General features: G+C 39.9%; 1 protein-coding gene across 3 annotated transcripts in view; it reads left to right on the top strand.

The window, feature by feature from the left end:
• DMC1 (DNA meiotic recombinase 1) overlaps positions 1 to 14,515 on the top strand; it is a 39,919-nt gene extending 25,404 nt beyond the window's left edge. For all 3 annotated transcript variants that reach the window (XM_059404595.1, XM_059404596.1, XM_059404597.1), the window contains exons 13-14: positions 5,815 to 5,931; positions 13,591 to 14,515. In XM_059404595.1, coding sequence (XP_059260578.1) covers positions 5,815 to 5,931; positions 13,591 to 13,660 — 187 coding nt within the window. In that variant the 3' untranslated portion in view covers positions 13,661 to 14,515. The remainder of the gene's footprint in view (positions 1 to 5,814; positions 5,932 to 13,590) is intronic.
• The last annotated feature ends 1,119 nt before the right edge of the window (positions 14,516 to 15,634 follow it).

Consider the following 15,634-nt stretch of genomic DNA (forward strand, 5'->3'; position numbering starts at 1 on the left):
GTCTAACTCCAATGATCGTACACAGTACATCAGAGCCATAGATGCCTGGAGAGAGGTTGGCAAGCTGTCATTTGAGAAACTTTGCAGGGATGTATCCATTACCCTGGTGAATTGACCAGAGTTCAACACCCTTAGCCTTATACGCAGAGATCTGATTTGGTCACCTACTGAGAACCAAGAATCTCTAAAGGGTAGATTCATATTAATCAAGCTCGGGAGACTCCATGATAGTTCAGAGGGCCAGTCTACTGACAATGAAAAATGTAACTGTATTTGAATTTCTTGTGACCAGTGCATTCTCTCCCTGTAGGCAGACTTTTATAGGAATTTAAGTTTTAATCTGAAGTTATTCACTAAATGTGGAAGCAAAAGAAAATAATTGGATGAGTTAAGAAGTGTGTCTGTCACATAGTACAGACTCAGTAAATCTTAGGTGTTATTATTTTTTTAAATACATTTTTTAAAAGATTTTATTTATTTATCTGACAGACAGAGATCACAAATAGGCAGAGAGGCAGGCAGAGAGAGAGGAGGAAGCAGGCTCCCTGCTGAAGAGAGAGCCCAATGCAGGGCTCTATCCCTAGGCTCCATCCTAGGACCCTGGGATCATGACCAGAGCTGAAGGCAGAGGCTTTAACCCACTGAGCCACTCGGGCGCCCCAGGTGTTATTATTATTACTAATACTCATCTGCCTCAGAGGAGAGAGAAACCATGAATCCCCTAAACGAACATGAAAAGTTCATGTACATACAAATGTGCATTTTTCTGGGAGAGAGTCTATATCTTTTATTTTTTTTTATTTTTTTATTTTTTTAAAGATTTTATTTTTATTTATTTATTTGTCAGAGAGAGAGGTAGAGTGAGCACAAGCACAAGCAGACAGAGTGGCAGGCAGAGTCAGAGGGAGAAGCAGGCTCCTTGCAGAGCAAGGAGCCCGATGTGGGACTCGATCCCAGGACGCTGGGATCATGACCTGAGCTGAAGGCAGCTGCTTAACCAACTGAGCCACCCAGGCATCCCAAGTCTATATCTTTTATTAAATTATCCAAGTGTTAGTGACCTATAAGAAACGTGAAGAACCATCAGTTCTACACGAAATTTTCCACAGAATCCTGACACCTTGATGGAGCAAGTAAAATTCGAGTTGGCGTGATATTCTCCCAGAGCTAAGGTTTTTACAATATGTGGCAATCAATTTTGGTTAAGTACAACCTCTGTTTGAGTCACTTTTTAAAAAAAGATTCTATTTATTTATTTGACAGAGAAAGAGATCACAAGTAGGCAGAGAGGTAGTCAGAGAGAGGGGAAGCAAGCACCACGCTGAGCAGAGAGCCTGATGTGATGCTGTGATTCGGGGCTTGATCCCAGGATCCTGAGACCATGACCTGAGCCGAAGGTAGAGGCTTAACCCACTGAGGCACCCAAGCGCCCCTGTTTGAGTCACTTTTGAGGACATTTTTCTTCCCATGATATCTTTCCTATTTTTTTTTTTTAGTACTTTTGCACATTCTATAATTAATTTCCCCATTTAGTTATTTAAAATCTCCTCCCTTTGGAGATAACCTTTTTTTTTTTTTTTTAAGATAACATTCCTAACATTCAGGCTCTTCACCTGGAGTCATCAGTAACAAGCAGTAGTACATATTCTTTTTTGTGCATAAGGTATCACATTGGTCACAGCAAACAGTAATTTGCTAAGAAAAAATCATGGCTATGCATCTAAAAGCTCCACATTCCTGCTCTTCTTTAGATGATCAGTAAATTGGAGGGGGGGGATAAGATTACTTGAATTAGAGAGAAATTCTGTCTCCTTCTACATTTGCCTTTTGGTCAGAACACCCTTCAAAAGCTCCTTAAATTACATACCGTCTTTGGAGATGTGTATCCAGATCTGTATCCAAAAGAATGTAGACCAGGGACACCCAAATTGTCCTCCCTTCTAGTCATTCAGCAATATTTATACAGTGCCTTTTATATTACACATACTTTTCTAGGAGTTACACAGCTGAATAAGGATTTGGACTATAGTAGGGGAATGGGAACTATAAATTATAAAAATCATAATGTGGAGGTGTCTGGCTGGTTCACTTGGTGGAGCATGTGACTTTTGATAGCAGAGTCGTGAGTTTAAGCCCCACATTGGGTGTGGAGCCTACTTAATTAAAGAAAAATTACAATGTAGTGTGCTTTCACAGAGGAATATACAGTGGTATGAGAGCACAGACGGGAAGGCTTCACTCTGTTTCAGAGGACCAGGCAGGGTTTCCAAGAAGGGCTGACACTGGATGGGTGAGTAGGAGCTAAATTAACAAACACAGTGGAAAAGGGGCTTTTGTTTACAGGGAATTGTGTGTGCAAAGGCATCAAGGTGTCAGAGGATTTATTGGAAGAAGGAAAAAGCAGAGTTTGAGAGGAAAGAAGGCAGGATGACTACAACTATAGAAAAATATTTAAGCAGCAGATAGAAAGAAGGGGAAATTGAAGGAGCTTCTTCCTGAGAACACTCATTTCTTTTCTACAAAGAAGCAAGCTTTGTTGGGGTGCCTGGGTAGCTCAGTCTGTTAAGCATCTGCCTTTGGCTCAGGTCATGATTTCAGGGTCTTGGGACAGAGTCCCACATCGGGTCAGGCTCCCTTCTCCGTGGGGAGTCTGCTTCTCCCTCTGCCTGCCCTGCCCCTCTCTTGCAAAAATAAATAAAATCTTAAAAAAAGAAAATGGTGAAAAAAAAAAAAAAGAAAGAAAGTTAAAGGTGGGGGGCACCTGGGTAGCTCAGTCATTGGGCATCTGCCTTCAGCTCGGGTCGTGATCCCAGGGTCCTGGGGTTGAGTCCCATGTCAGGCTCCCTGCGCAGCAGGAGGCCTGCTTCTCCCTCTTCCACTCCCCCTGATTGTGTTCCCTCTCTTGCTGTCTCTCTCTGTCAAATAAATAAAATCTTAAAAAAAAATTAAAAAAGCAAGTTTTGTCATCCAAGATAAAGGGACAAGAATGGAAAAGGGGGCTTAAGGAGACTCACCAAGCTCGTACAGGAGAATTATAAAGAGTACTGAGAGACCATCTGTGAGAAGCAGTAACATAACTGTTGAAACTTCTCTTCACCATGTAGCATCTTGTCTCCTCTTGATAGAAATTTTTAATAGGTCTATGTTCTGTGGCAGCACCAATCTTTCTACAGTCCAATATTCTCCTTGATATTTGTGTAACTTCCATATCTTATCTTCAAAAATATTTTTGAGCATGCACTATGTAGCTGGTTGCTCCAATGTTAAATACAGTGTTGTCTGCCCTTAAGGAGCCTAGTGACAGGTAATAGAAGAGAGATTGAAGGGAAATATAAAAGGTGCATAATAGTGGCACTAAAGGCACAGTATGAAAAGTGCATTAAGGAAATGTAAGTATAGTATTTGCAAATTCAGAGTCCTAGCCCTGTTTGATATCATCAGGACCCATCTGTATAGAACCATAGGATTCTTTTAAGACCTTGAATAGGATCACCTGGAAAATTTAGAGCCATTCCATTAAGAGTGACATTAATCTGAAAGCATTACACAGACAACTCAAGTTTAGCTATTTCATCCAACTGAGATCACATTATTGTTGTTTTTTTTTTTAAGATTTTATTTATTTGACAGACAGAGATCACAAGTAGGCAGAGGGGCAGGCAGAGAGAGAGGGGGGAAGCAGGCTCCCGGCCTAGCAGAGAGCCTGATGCGGGACTCGATCCCAGGACCCTGGGATCATGACCCGAGCTGAAGGCAGAGGCTTAACCCACGGAGCCACCCAGGCAGCCCACATTATTGTTTTACTCCCCTTCAGCTGCCTGCAGAAAGCAAACTAGCCTTCTGACTTCTTTTTTTTTTTTTAACTTTTATTTATATTCCACTTAATTAACATTCTGTGTAATATTAGTTTCTGGTGTACAATTTAGTGATTCAACACGTCCATGCCTTGCCCAGCGCTCATCACAGGTGCCCTCCTTAATCCCCATCACCTATTTAAGCCATTCCCCACCTTTCCCCTATGGTAACCATCAGTTTGTTCTCTATAGTTAAGAGTCTGTTTCTTGGTTTGCCTCTCGTTTTTCCTGCTATGATCATTTGTTTTGTTTCTTAAATTCCGCATGTGAGTGAAGTCATCCAGTGATTGTTTTTCTCTGACTGACTTATTTCACTCAGCATAATACTCTCTAGCTCCATCCACATCATTGCAAATGGCACTATTACATATTTCCCAATGGACACAAAAACACTAATTCGAAGGGATTCATGCACCCTGAGGTTTATAGCAGCATTATCAACAATAGGGGGGCAAATGTCCATCGACGGATGAATGGATAAAGACGTGGTATATAGCCTTCTAACTTCTTAACTGCTGTCCCTCTCAATGGCCTGGCTACTACCTTCTTGATGGTAGTTCACTCCAAAACCAACTTTCTGTGTCTAATTCAACATTGGACCTACTGAATTTTAACCAGTCCTATCCAGCCCCAGCCAAGGATCTTCTGGTCCTAACTCCTGAGCCATTTAAACAAGCAGAAGTTTATAAGCAAATTCCTGCTGGTATCAGCTGACTTCTTCACCAGAGAACTTCTTATTCACCAAGAAGCTCTCATCCCCACCACCCTGCTACCTACTCAACCTCCTGCCAGTCAGCTACATCCTTAGTACACCATGCCTCATGCTTAGAGTAATCAGAATCCTGAGCAGGCTCATGAATCAAGCAGAATTTAAACTGACTTGTAACCATATTCTCCCAGAGCTGAAGTTATTAGGCTCTGTCACAGTTTATTTTGATCAAGTATAACCTGCTAGTCTATATTTAGTTCCCCTATTGATGATTTCAAAGCCTAGGTTTTCTTCTGCATCAACCGGGATGAGTATATGGGGATCTTTTCCTTTCATTCTTTTGATCTGGTATGTTACACTGATGATTTTCCTATGTTGATCCACTCTTGCATTTTTTAAATAAATCCTCCTTGGTCACGATGTATAATCCCTTTAATATGCTTCCAGATTTGGTTTGCTGGCATTTTGTTGATGATTTAAAGCACCTGGGCTTTTTTTTAAAGGGTTCACAATTAGGGCTATTAAGGACCCTTCACTTCTTGCAAAGTGAGTGTTAGTACCCTAGTATGTATATATCTCAAGATGAGTGTCATAACTCATGCAATCATAATATATTTTTAAAATTCACACATAGTCAAAACTTATCTCTTCTGTATCCTCTTTTAGAAGAATAAACTTTGAGCATCAGTGATAAAGACAAAGACATTTCCAAGATTATTCTCACTGCAAATTCATAACGAGTGCAGCATTGAAGGCTTCCAACATACAGTTAATGAACAAGAAGGAGGTTCTCAGTCTGCTCTCAGTTGCGTCATGACCCCTTAGGGATAATTGGGCATTTCTTATTCATGAGACTAAAATTGTGTTTGGCATATAGTAGGCCATTAGTAAAGATTTCTGGTAAATGAATGAATAAATAAGTTCGGTCTTGGTATTTTGTAAAGAAGAAAAATTGCTTACCCCCAAGAATTATCCTAAGACAGTGAATAACATAGTATTTGTGTTTTTTTCTTTTTAAAAAAGCAATCAAATTGTGAACTTTACATCAGGAGCCTGAATGGGATGGCAAGGGGATATATGACAGCTCCAAACCATACCCCACTTCATAGTTAATGAATGAGCCCCTGCTTCCTTAGAACACACACCTACCCCATCTCCTGCTGTGATCTGGAGAAAAGTTGCCTTATAATTGCAGATTTTACTGTATATAGTCCCTATGATGAAACCTGAAAAAGTGTTTTATTATTTTAGTTTTCAGGCAGACCCCAAAAAACCCATCGGGGGACACATCCTGGCTCATGCTTCAACAACAAGAATAAGCTTGAGAAAAGGAAGAGGAGAACTGAGAATTGCAAAGATTTATGACAGGTAAATATTTTCTTATTTTTAATCAGATTCTTAGGCATATGGCATTAAATAGAATTGCCTCTCCTCAGAAGCTTTAATTTTTTTTAAAGATTTTATTTATTTATTTGACAGAGAGAGAGAGATCACAAGTAGGCAGTGAGGCAGGCAGAGAGAGAAGGGGAAGCAGGCTCCCTGCTGAGCAGAGAGCCCAGTGCAGGTCTCAATCCCAAACCCGATCCCAGATCTGATCCCAGACCCTGAGATCATCACCTGAGCTAAAGTCAGAGCTTAACCCACTGAGCCACCCATGAGCTCCATGAGAGGCTTTAATTATACCACTGGCAGATCCTACATGTTTGAATTTCCTTCTCAAAAAGTATTTACTATGGGTTGCCTGGGTGGCTCAGTTGGTTAAGCAACTGCATTAGGCTTAGGTCATGATCCTGGAGTCATGGGATCGAGTCCCCTATCGGGCTCCCTGCTTAGCAGTGAGTCTGCTTCTCCCTTTGATCCTCTCCCCTCTCCTGTGCTCTCTCTCTCTCTCTCTGAGATAAATAAATAAAACCTTAAAAAAAAAAAAAGTATTCACTCCATTGGGAAGTCTCTACTACAGACTAGGTTCTAGGGATTAAGGGATTCTTTTGATGAATGGACTTGGTTCCTGACCTTCCAAAGCTTACGGTGAAGCTAGATAGCCAGAGAATGATTCCAACTGAGGTTTGTTCAGTACAGGGAAAGTACAGAGTATGACAGAGAAATATTCTTCTCCTTTCCTCTGCCAGATTTGTTTTTTGGGAGTTTTGTTTTGTTTTGTTTTATAGGATTCAATTTAAACATCACTTCCACAGGGAACTTGTCCCTAACCCTCCGGTCTAAGCTACACTATATTGTAATTTATATTCTTTCATGATATTTTACTTATTTAATTAAGAATTATAAACAAGGGGGTGCCTGGGTGGCTCAGTGGATTAAAGCCCCTGCCTTTGGCTCAAGTCATGATCCCAGGGTCCTGAGATCAAGCCCCACATCGGGCTCTCTGCTCAGCAGGGAGCCTGCTTCCTCCTCTCTCTCTGCCTGCCTCTCTGCCTACTTGTGATCTCTGTCTGTCAAAAGAATAAATGCAATCTTTAAAAAAAGTAATATAAACATGGGGCTCTTGGGTGCTCAGTGGGTTAAGCAGCTGCTTTCGGCCTGGGTCATGATCCCAGGGTCCTGGAATCCAGCCCCACGTTGGGCTTCAGCCCCACATGGGGCTCCCTGCTCAGTAGAGACCCTGCTTCTCCCTTTCCCTCTGCCCACTGCTCTGCCTACTTGTGTGCTCTATCTCTCTGTCAAGTAAATAAGTAAAATTAAAAAAAAAAAAAAGAATTATAAACAAGAAATTTTTACAAGAGATGTACTATACACCAGCTATTCTAGGTTCTGGGAATAGAGCAATGACTAAAAGAAAAAGACAAGGCCCTCATAGAGCTTATATTCCGCTGGCAATGATTTATATAATGCATGCCATCCATGCTAGACCCCAAATACCCAGAGTACAGGAACCCAATTCTCTTGCTCACTGCTGTATTCCCAGTACCTGATCCATGATAGATGGACAATATTTGTGATTGACTGATTAGCCAACCCTGATGAACAAGGCAAAGATTTGTGATAACTATACTACGGAGGAAAAATCAACCAAAAAGAAATTACATGAGCTCTTAATCTGGTATTTGCTATGAATAGCAGTACTTATTATGGGCTGTCACTGAATAAATATTAAATAATCAGTTCTCTCATCTGACTGTTATTTAGACCATTTTGCTTTTTGTGACCTATCCCTGTAGGCTATAATATACAAATGCTGTATTTTATGGATTTCAGAAATCTCTAGAAATTTGCTATGAATATGCTTTGTTGAATTCAATAGGTAGTAAGATTGTTCCATCTTTTTACACAATTTCTTGGTCTGTATCTTAGATTGCTGTGCTTAGAAGTTTCCGAGGAGTGCCTGCGTGGCTCAGTTGGTTAAGCATCTGACTCTTGGTTTCTGCTCAGGTCATGACTTCTGAGTGGGGAGATAGAGCTCGGGCTCAGCTTGGAGTCAGGCTTCCTGCTCAGCAGAGACTCTGCTTTCTCTGTCCCTCTCCCTCTGCCCCTCCCCTCAACTCATGCATACTCTCCCTCTGTCTCTCTGAAATAAATAAATAAATAAATAAATAAAATACTCTCCTAAACAGTTTTCACTCTGAATTGCATCAGCTGATTCCATGTAAATCTCCCTCACAGCAGGGACTGAGTCTGATTCACAAATGTCCCCAACACTAACATGGTACTTGGCACATAGTAGGAACTCAGTAACTATTGGTCAAATTAACAAATGAACACCATCTACATGTGCAGTCATTCGCATATTTTATCAAATCCTCCATATTTGCAGGACCAAGTAACTCCTACAGTTCTTACAGTCTTGAGAGAATACGAGCATTCTGCAGACTCAATAAAGGATAATTAAAGGGATTGTAGGGGTTAGAAATTCAGATTTCCGGGGCGCCTGGGTGGCTCAGTGGGTTAAAGCCTCTGCTTTCGGCTCAGGTCATGATCCCAGGGTCCTGGGATCAAGCCCCGCATCGGGCTCTCTGCTCAGCAGGGAGCCTGCTTCCTCCTCTCTCTCTGTCTGCCTCTCTGCCTACTTGTGATCTCTGTCTGTCAAATAAATAAATAAATCTTTAAAAAAAAAAAAAAAGAAATTCAGATTTCCAAAAATTTGAATTAAAACAGCAAAACTAGTCGGAGCAAAAAAGTATCAAAATTTAGTTTGCTGTGCAGCATGTCCTCCCTTCTTTCTGGTTCCTTAAGATTTCCTGCAAAGAATTCTTGACTTCAGAGAAAACTTTTTAGTTGAGAAGATGATGATGCTATTAGCTATGTTGCTATTAGCTAGATGATGGTGCTCTTAGCTATGATGGTGCATTAAGCGATTAGCTTAATTATAGCTAATACATTATCGAGTGGCTGCTGCATACTAGGCCTTCCACCAAGTACTTTATTTATATACATATATATGTATATATTTAGAAAATATATAATTATATATAATATATTTTATAATTTTATATAAAATTTATAATCTTCTATAATTTATATAAATCATATCTGTAATTATATGTAATATAATTATATATGTGTTTCGTTGTTTACGACAACAACTCTAAGAGGTGGAGGTCATTATCCCTGTTTTCCACATGAGCAAACCAAGGGCTCCAGCAGCTAGGTAGCCACTGTCCCTTTCCAGTCTATTTTAAACACAGAAGCCAGAGTGATCCCTTAGAAAATTGAGTCAGATGATATCTGTCCTCTGCTTAAAAGCTCCAGTGGCTCCCCATCTTAACTCAGAATAAAAGCTCAAGTCTCTGTGATGGCTTACTTAGCACTACGTGCATGTCCCTGTCCTTGTCCCTGCTCTCCCTCCCTCACAGCACTGCGACCTCAGTGGCCGTATGATGTTCTATAAATGTGCCAGGCACAGTTCTACCTTAGGGGCTTTGTACTTGCCTAGAATCATCTTTCCCCATGCAGCTTTCATTCTGGTTATCATTCTCCGCCCCTCCAATCTTTGATCTAGAATCATCTTTCCCCATGCAGCTTTCATTCTGGTTATCATTCTCCGCCCCTCCAATCTTTGATCAAATAGTACCTTCTCCACCACACCTGTCTAGATCTCCCTATTTAAAATCGCAACTCCTCCCAGTTTCCACACTTCTATTGTCCCTCACCCAGCTCTGTTTTTATCTTTCCCCATAACACTTACCATCTTCAAACAATTACACAATATATTATGTTCATTATTTATTATCTGATTCTTCTTCTCCCCAGATATAAGTTCCACAAGGACAGGGATCTTTGTCTGTTTTTTCACTTCTAGATTTCAAGTACCTACAACAAAGATTTAGCAGGTGCCCAATAGATACTTTCTTAGTGAGCACATGAATGGCCTTGCCCAAATCACACAATCAATAAAAGATGGAACCAAGATTAGAATCTGTACTGCCTGAATCTAGGACCAACACTTTTAATCATTACACTATTTCTTAGTTTGTTAAAGATGCTCTATTTTGGACAGTCATAGCATCTGCTACAGCTACTCCCATGCCTTCAACTACTAACTTACGCAGATGTAAGGGAAAGACAGTTCTCATTCAAAGAAAACACAGGATTCTCGAGGAATAGAGCAGAAAGGGGCTATCAGAAGAATTCCCAGATATATAGGAGTGACTACAAAAACAGACTAAGCTCTTTCCCTAAAGTGTCACTATAGTTTATAGCTTCCATAAGTAAATATAGCTGGACCCCAGTATGCATTTTTCTCTCTTTAAAACTTTTTTTGGGGTGCCTAGGTGGCTCAGTGGGTTAAAGCCTCTGCCTTCAGCTCAGGTCATGATCCTGGTGTCCTGGGATCGAGCCCCACATCGGGCTCTCTGCTCAGCAGGGAGCCTGCTTCCTCCTCTCTCCCTGCCTGCCTCTCTGCCTACTTGTGACCTCTGTCAAATAAATAATAAATAAAATATTTTTTTAAAAACTTAAAAAAAAAAGATTTTATTTATTTATTTGACAGAGAGAGAGAACACAAGCAGGGGGAGCAGGAGGCAGAGGTAGAGGGAGAAGCAGGTTCTCTGCTGAGCAGGGAGTCTATGCAGCGCTTAATCCCAGGACCCTGGGATCATGACCTGAGCCGAAAACAGTCGCTTAACTGAATGAGCCACCCAGGTGCCCTGCTCTCTTTAAAACTTTTCAGTGAAGAAAAAAAAAAAAAAACATTTATTTTATTCCATTTAGCATATTTGAGATTGGTGAACATTAAAAACAACTCAGGGCATCTGGCTAGCTCAGTGGGTTAAGTGGCTGCCTTTGGCTCGGGTCATGATCCCAGGGTCCTGGGATGGAGCCCCAAGTTGGGCTCCCTGCTCAGCAGAGACCCTGCTCCTCCCTCCCTCTCTGGGATCTGATTCTTCTCGGGCCTTCTTACCCAGCTCTAGTTTTAGTTTAGCAAACAGGCCTTATTTATAGCCCATTTGCTATCCTCAGGGGAGGCCCCCCTACTATTTCCTAAGGGAAGTAACCTAACCCATAGTGTGCTCAGAATACAGTGCCTAATCTCCACCCCTCTAACAAAACAAAACAAACAAAACCAAAAAACAAAAGCCAGCTTTGAGAGGCAGTAAAGTCTGGTGGTTAAGAATATGAACTTTGGGACCCTTGGGTTGTCTGTTGGTTAAGTGTTTGCTGTTTGCCTTTGGCTCAGGCCAGGGTCCCAGGGTTCTGGGATCAAGTCCCACATCAGGCTCCTTGCTCAGCTGTAAGCCTGCTTCTCTGTCTGCCTGTCCCTCCCGCTGTTTATGCTCTCTCTCTCTCTGACAAAATAAATAAATAAAATCTTAAAAGAAGAAGAAGAAGAAGAACATTGAGCTTTGGAGTCAAATAATTTAGTCTCCAAACTGGCACCTTCCTTTACCAGCAACTGTGACTTTGGGAAAATTACTTCTCTCTGAACCATGATTTTTCTCATCTATAAAATGGAGATAATAATGCATACCCAAGAGTTCTCATAAAGTTAATATAAAATCATAAAGAAGACCAACATGTAGTAAATTAGTAAATACTTCATAAATGAAAGCTATTAATGTTACTAAACAGTCACCATAACCTGAATGTAGTAATAACATAAAGTAGCAGTAGGCTCTTTCTCTCAGGATTAGTGATTTTCAAATTTTTATTTCTTGTTTAGTTTACTTGAGTTTTAGATATTTGTTTCCAACTGCTTACAGAACTCCTCTGCAGGACTATCACGCAGGTACTTCAAACACAACATACCTAAACCTAACTTCTTATCCTTTTTTCTTTTGTTTTGTTTTGTTTTGTTTTTAGATTTTATTTATTTCTTTGAAAGAGAGAGAGAGAGCACACAAGCATGGGGGTTGCAGAGGGAGAGGGAAAAGCAGGCAGATGCTCAACCGACTGAGCCACACAAATGCCCCATTCTTCTTTCTTACCTATTAAACGAGTATCTAGTTCTCTGCTTTTGTTCAGACTATTCCCTCTGCCTTGAACATCCCCATTTCTGCCTCAAAAAGCCTCTATGAGGCTTTATACTATCAACCTTACTGGTATAATCAACCTTTCTTTAGAGTTCTGTAACATATATATTGACTTTATGAAATTTATCTTACTTTGCACATTTGTCATACGTCATACATAGTTCACCAGTTAGACTTCTTGATAGTAGGGACTCTGTCCCATTTTTGTGAAATCTGTAGGATCTAGTACCTTCTAATGTATGATTTTCAGAAGTTGAAAAATGACTTTCTTGCAAATAAATACAAAATAAAAGTGTGTCAAAACATTAATTCAGGGCACCTGGGAGGCTCAGTGGGTTAAGCCGCTGCCTTCGGCTCAGGTCATGATCTCAGGGTCCTGGGATCGAGTCCCGCATCGGGCTCTCTGCTCAGCAGGGAGCCTGCTTCCTCCTCTCTCTTTCTTTGCCTGCCTCTGCCTACTTGTGATCTCTCTCTGTCAAATAAATAAATAAAATCTTTAAAAAAAAAAAAACATTAATTCAACTCAGGTAATGGAGAATCTTACTCAAAGGATAATTTGATAGAGATTTGTGTAGTCAATCAGAGGAATGCAGAAATAAATTTGCAAATAGATGAAAAACTGGTTAATATCTTACAAGGCAATCAATTGTAACATTTGAAGTTGTTTTCTTTACTGGAGGGAAATCAGTTGCTTCTCTACACAGAGAAATTCATTTCCGGTGCTATAGACTGGAATCATCTGCAACACCCACAGACAGGAATTGCCCGCATTGCTGTCAGTTTTCCACAAATTAACCTCTATTCCTACGGTGTTGTAGAAAAAAGTAAAAGGCAAAATCTAATAGATCATATAATCACATACAAATATAAAATGTCAAATATTTTATTTAATTCATTAATTAATGCAGGAACTAATAAGACTTTTATAACCAGATCAAAGAAAAAATCAAATTAACACACATACGGAGCCAAATAAGGAATGCTAAGTGAATTAGAAATTGACCAAAAACAGATCAATATCCAAAGGACAAGAATCAATTGCATTCCTTCTTGTACAATTCATATTTCTATGGACAAGAATAATTTGTATCATTCATGGTTACTTACAACTTGCAGAGTTGTCAAGTAGCTCAAAGACAACAAGGCAGAGTCCTTACAAAATAGGGGAACCTGGAAGGATGTGCTGGGCAACCTATTTTCCACTGAAAGTACGTGGCAACCTTTTAGTTCACTTCAAAGTCTTTCACAATTTTGCCCTGCATTGGACTAGTCACAGAAATGTGCGCCCCCCTTTTGACCCAGGCGCTGCCACACTGTGCCTCAGAGTATACCAAAAGAAAACCCAGTTTTTCCTTCTGCCTATTTCCAGATTTGGGGTCATTTCTCTTGACATTTGGAACCTTAAAAATGGAAGCTGTTCAATAAGTGTTTGTGAGGCTTGGTAATACTTGTAGGTAAATTCTGTAGTCCACATTTAGCTATAGCAACTCTGAAATGTCTCTGGAGACTCAGACTGATAGAGGGGTGTGATGCCTGTGACATGAATATGGTATTTATAGAAATAGAGCTTTTTATAAACTTCTGTTCCCTTGTATTCTGTTAGCCCTGAGATGCCTGAAAATGAAGCCACCTTCGCAATAACTGCTGGAGGAATTGGGGATGCCAAGGAGTAGGTGGCAAATTGATGCAAATTGCTTCTTAGTGCTTATTAGGAGCTGAAGAAATGGAAAAGCAGTCTGAAATTTCAGAACTTGAAGTAAGAGTTTGTTTTTTTTCACATGCTATTAGAGGAAAGTCAACAAAAGAAATTGAAATCTTATATTTATCCTAAAAGTCCCTGATGTATAATCCCTATACATTGTATGTCAATTCAGGAATATATGTGTACATATATAGATGTATATGTGTATATATGAATAAAGCTATGGAAAACTAGTTGGGAAAAGGGTACCCAAACCCATCACTTTAGCTGTCCAAAGTCAGCCACTAAACAGATAGAAAATCTACAAGCTCAGACACGCCCCATTCTCCCACCATTTTCCCTTGAACACTTACAGAGGTGGACACACTTCCAAAGGAGGGAGCCAGTTAAGGAAGGAATGTTTACAGAACACACAAAAAAGCTTTTTTTAAATTTACAACATCAAATTGTACCTTCACCTCTATAGCAATGGAAAAGAAGTATTAAATTAAGTTTTAATCCATTTGACTTTTTGATGAGTTAAAATTACTTTGAAAAAGAATATTTCTGATACAGACATATTTTATGGGGGATAAAAGAGGAAGCTAACTAGGAACTTTATAGTTTGGGGTAATCAGTATAGCATGAGTTTTATATTTTAAGCTCAGGGTAGAGAATTCAAAATATTTTGTTAAAAATACTAAGGTTAATTTACATGTAAAATTTCTGAACACTAAATTCAGAAATGTGTAAAAGAATATTGGTTTTTTTCTGTTAAACAAAAATAAAATCTGGTTTTCAGAATGAATGTATGATAAAAGTATTTGAAAATTAAAATATGAATAGTATTTATAATGACAATCTTTATAGATTTCAAAAAGATTTCATCTCTTATGTTGCATCACCTTGTATGAAACTGCAAGTATTGAAAGTACCATTTATTACAAAAAGTATTTGATTATCCGTTCTCATTCACTCAGCAATGCTTGGAACTAAAAAATACACAAGGAAAGTATGGCTCCTGCCCTCAAAGGATATGTACACTGGTTAAGAGAAAATACAACATTTATGAAAGAATGAAAGAGAGCAAATGATTATATAATTAATTTATCTGTAGTGTGGTCTTGGATTATAGGATTCCAAAAATGGGATAGGAAAGGGGAAGCTGTGAGACAGCATGTGCAAAGGCAGAGAAGCTGGGATTTGGAAACAGAGACCAGCCTGACAAGCAGAAATTGTTTAGGATGGGGTCCTGGGAAATTAGAGCTTTTTTTTTTTTTTCTTTTTACTTCTTTTATACCACAGAAGCCACTTTCTCAGTAAGCAGAGATATCTAGGAACAGATTTTCTGTATTCAGCAAAGTCACTTAAATGACTTTTTTTGGTATACAAATATAAATGCATACTTTTGTCCTGGGGAAGGGAAGATTTTGTTACTTGATAAAAACTGAACAACAGCTAAAGATTCCCTGGTATGCGGAGCACTGGAGGGAATGGACTAATTTATGTAGGAGCCCAGAGCCTTTTGGTAGGAAAGGAAACAGAAGTCCCAAGACTTGAGATTCAGAAAAATTTTCTGGATTAAACTGAGTAACCCCCTCACCAGTGAGAATTTACCAAAAGGTAGGCAGTATGTTTGGAAATCAGGGCCTAATCCAAGGGCACGCAGCCCTGTGGGGAGGCTAGTTATAATACAGCATGTAGCTAAAGCTGGAATCCTGTCTGGGTCCAGCTGCTCTGTGTGTCCTGCTCTGGAGAACAGTAGCTGAGAACTGAGGACAGTGAACTAAGAATCTGTAACCTTGAGGCCCAGCTTTGGGAAAGCACAGCAGATGGTGCAGTGCCCATGGAACTCTGCTGGGCCAGGGTTCAATTTGCTGGGGCTTTCCGGTCCTTTCAGTTCACCAGACTGCAGAAGCAGCTCTCACTCCTTATTCTAAGGGGGACAGAAGAGCTCAAAAAAGAG

Source organism: Mustela nigripes, chromosome 6 (genome assembly GCF_022355385.1).
Source record: "Mustela nigripes isolate SB6536 chromosome 6, MUSNIG.SB6536, whole genome shotgun sequence".
NCBI lineage: Eukaryota > Metazoa > Chordata > Mammalia > Carnivora > Mustelidae > Mustela > Mustela nigripes.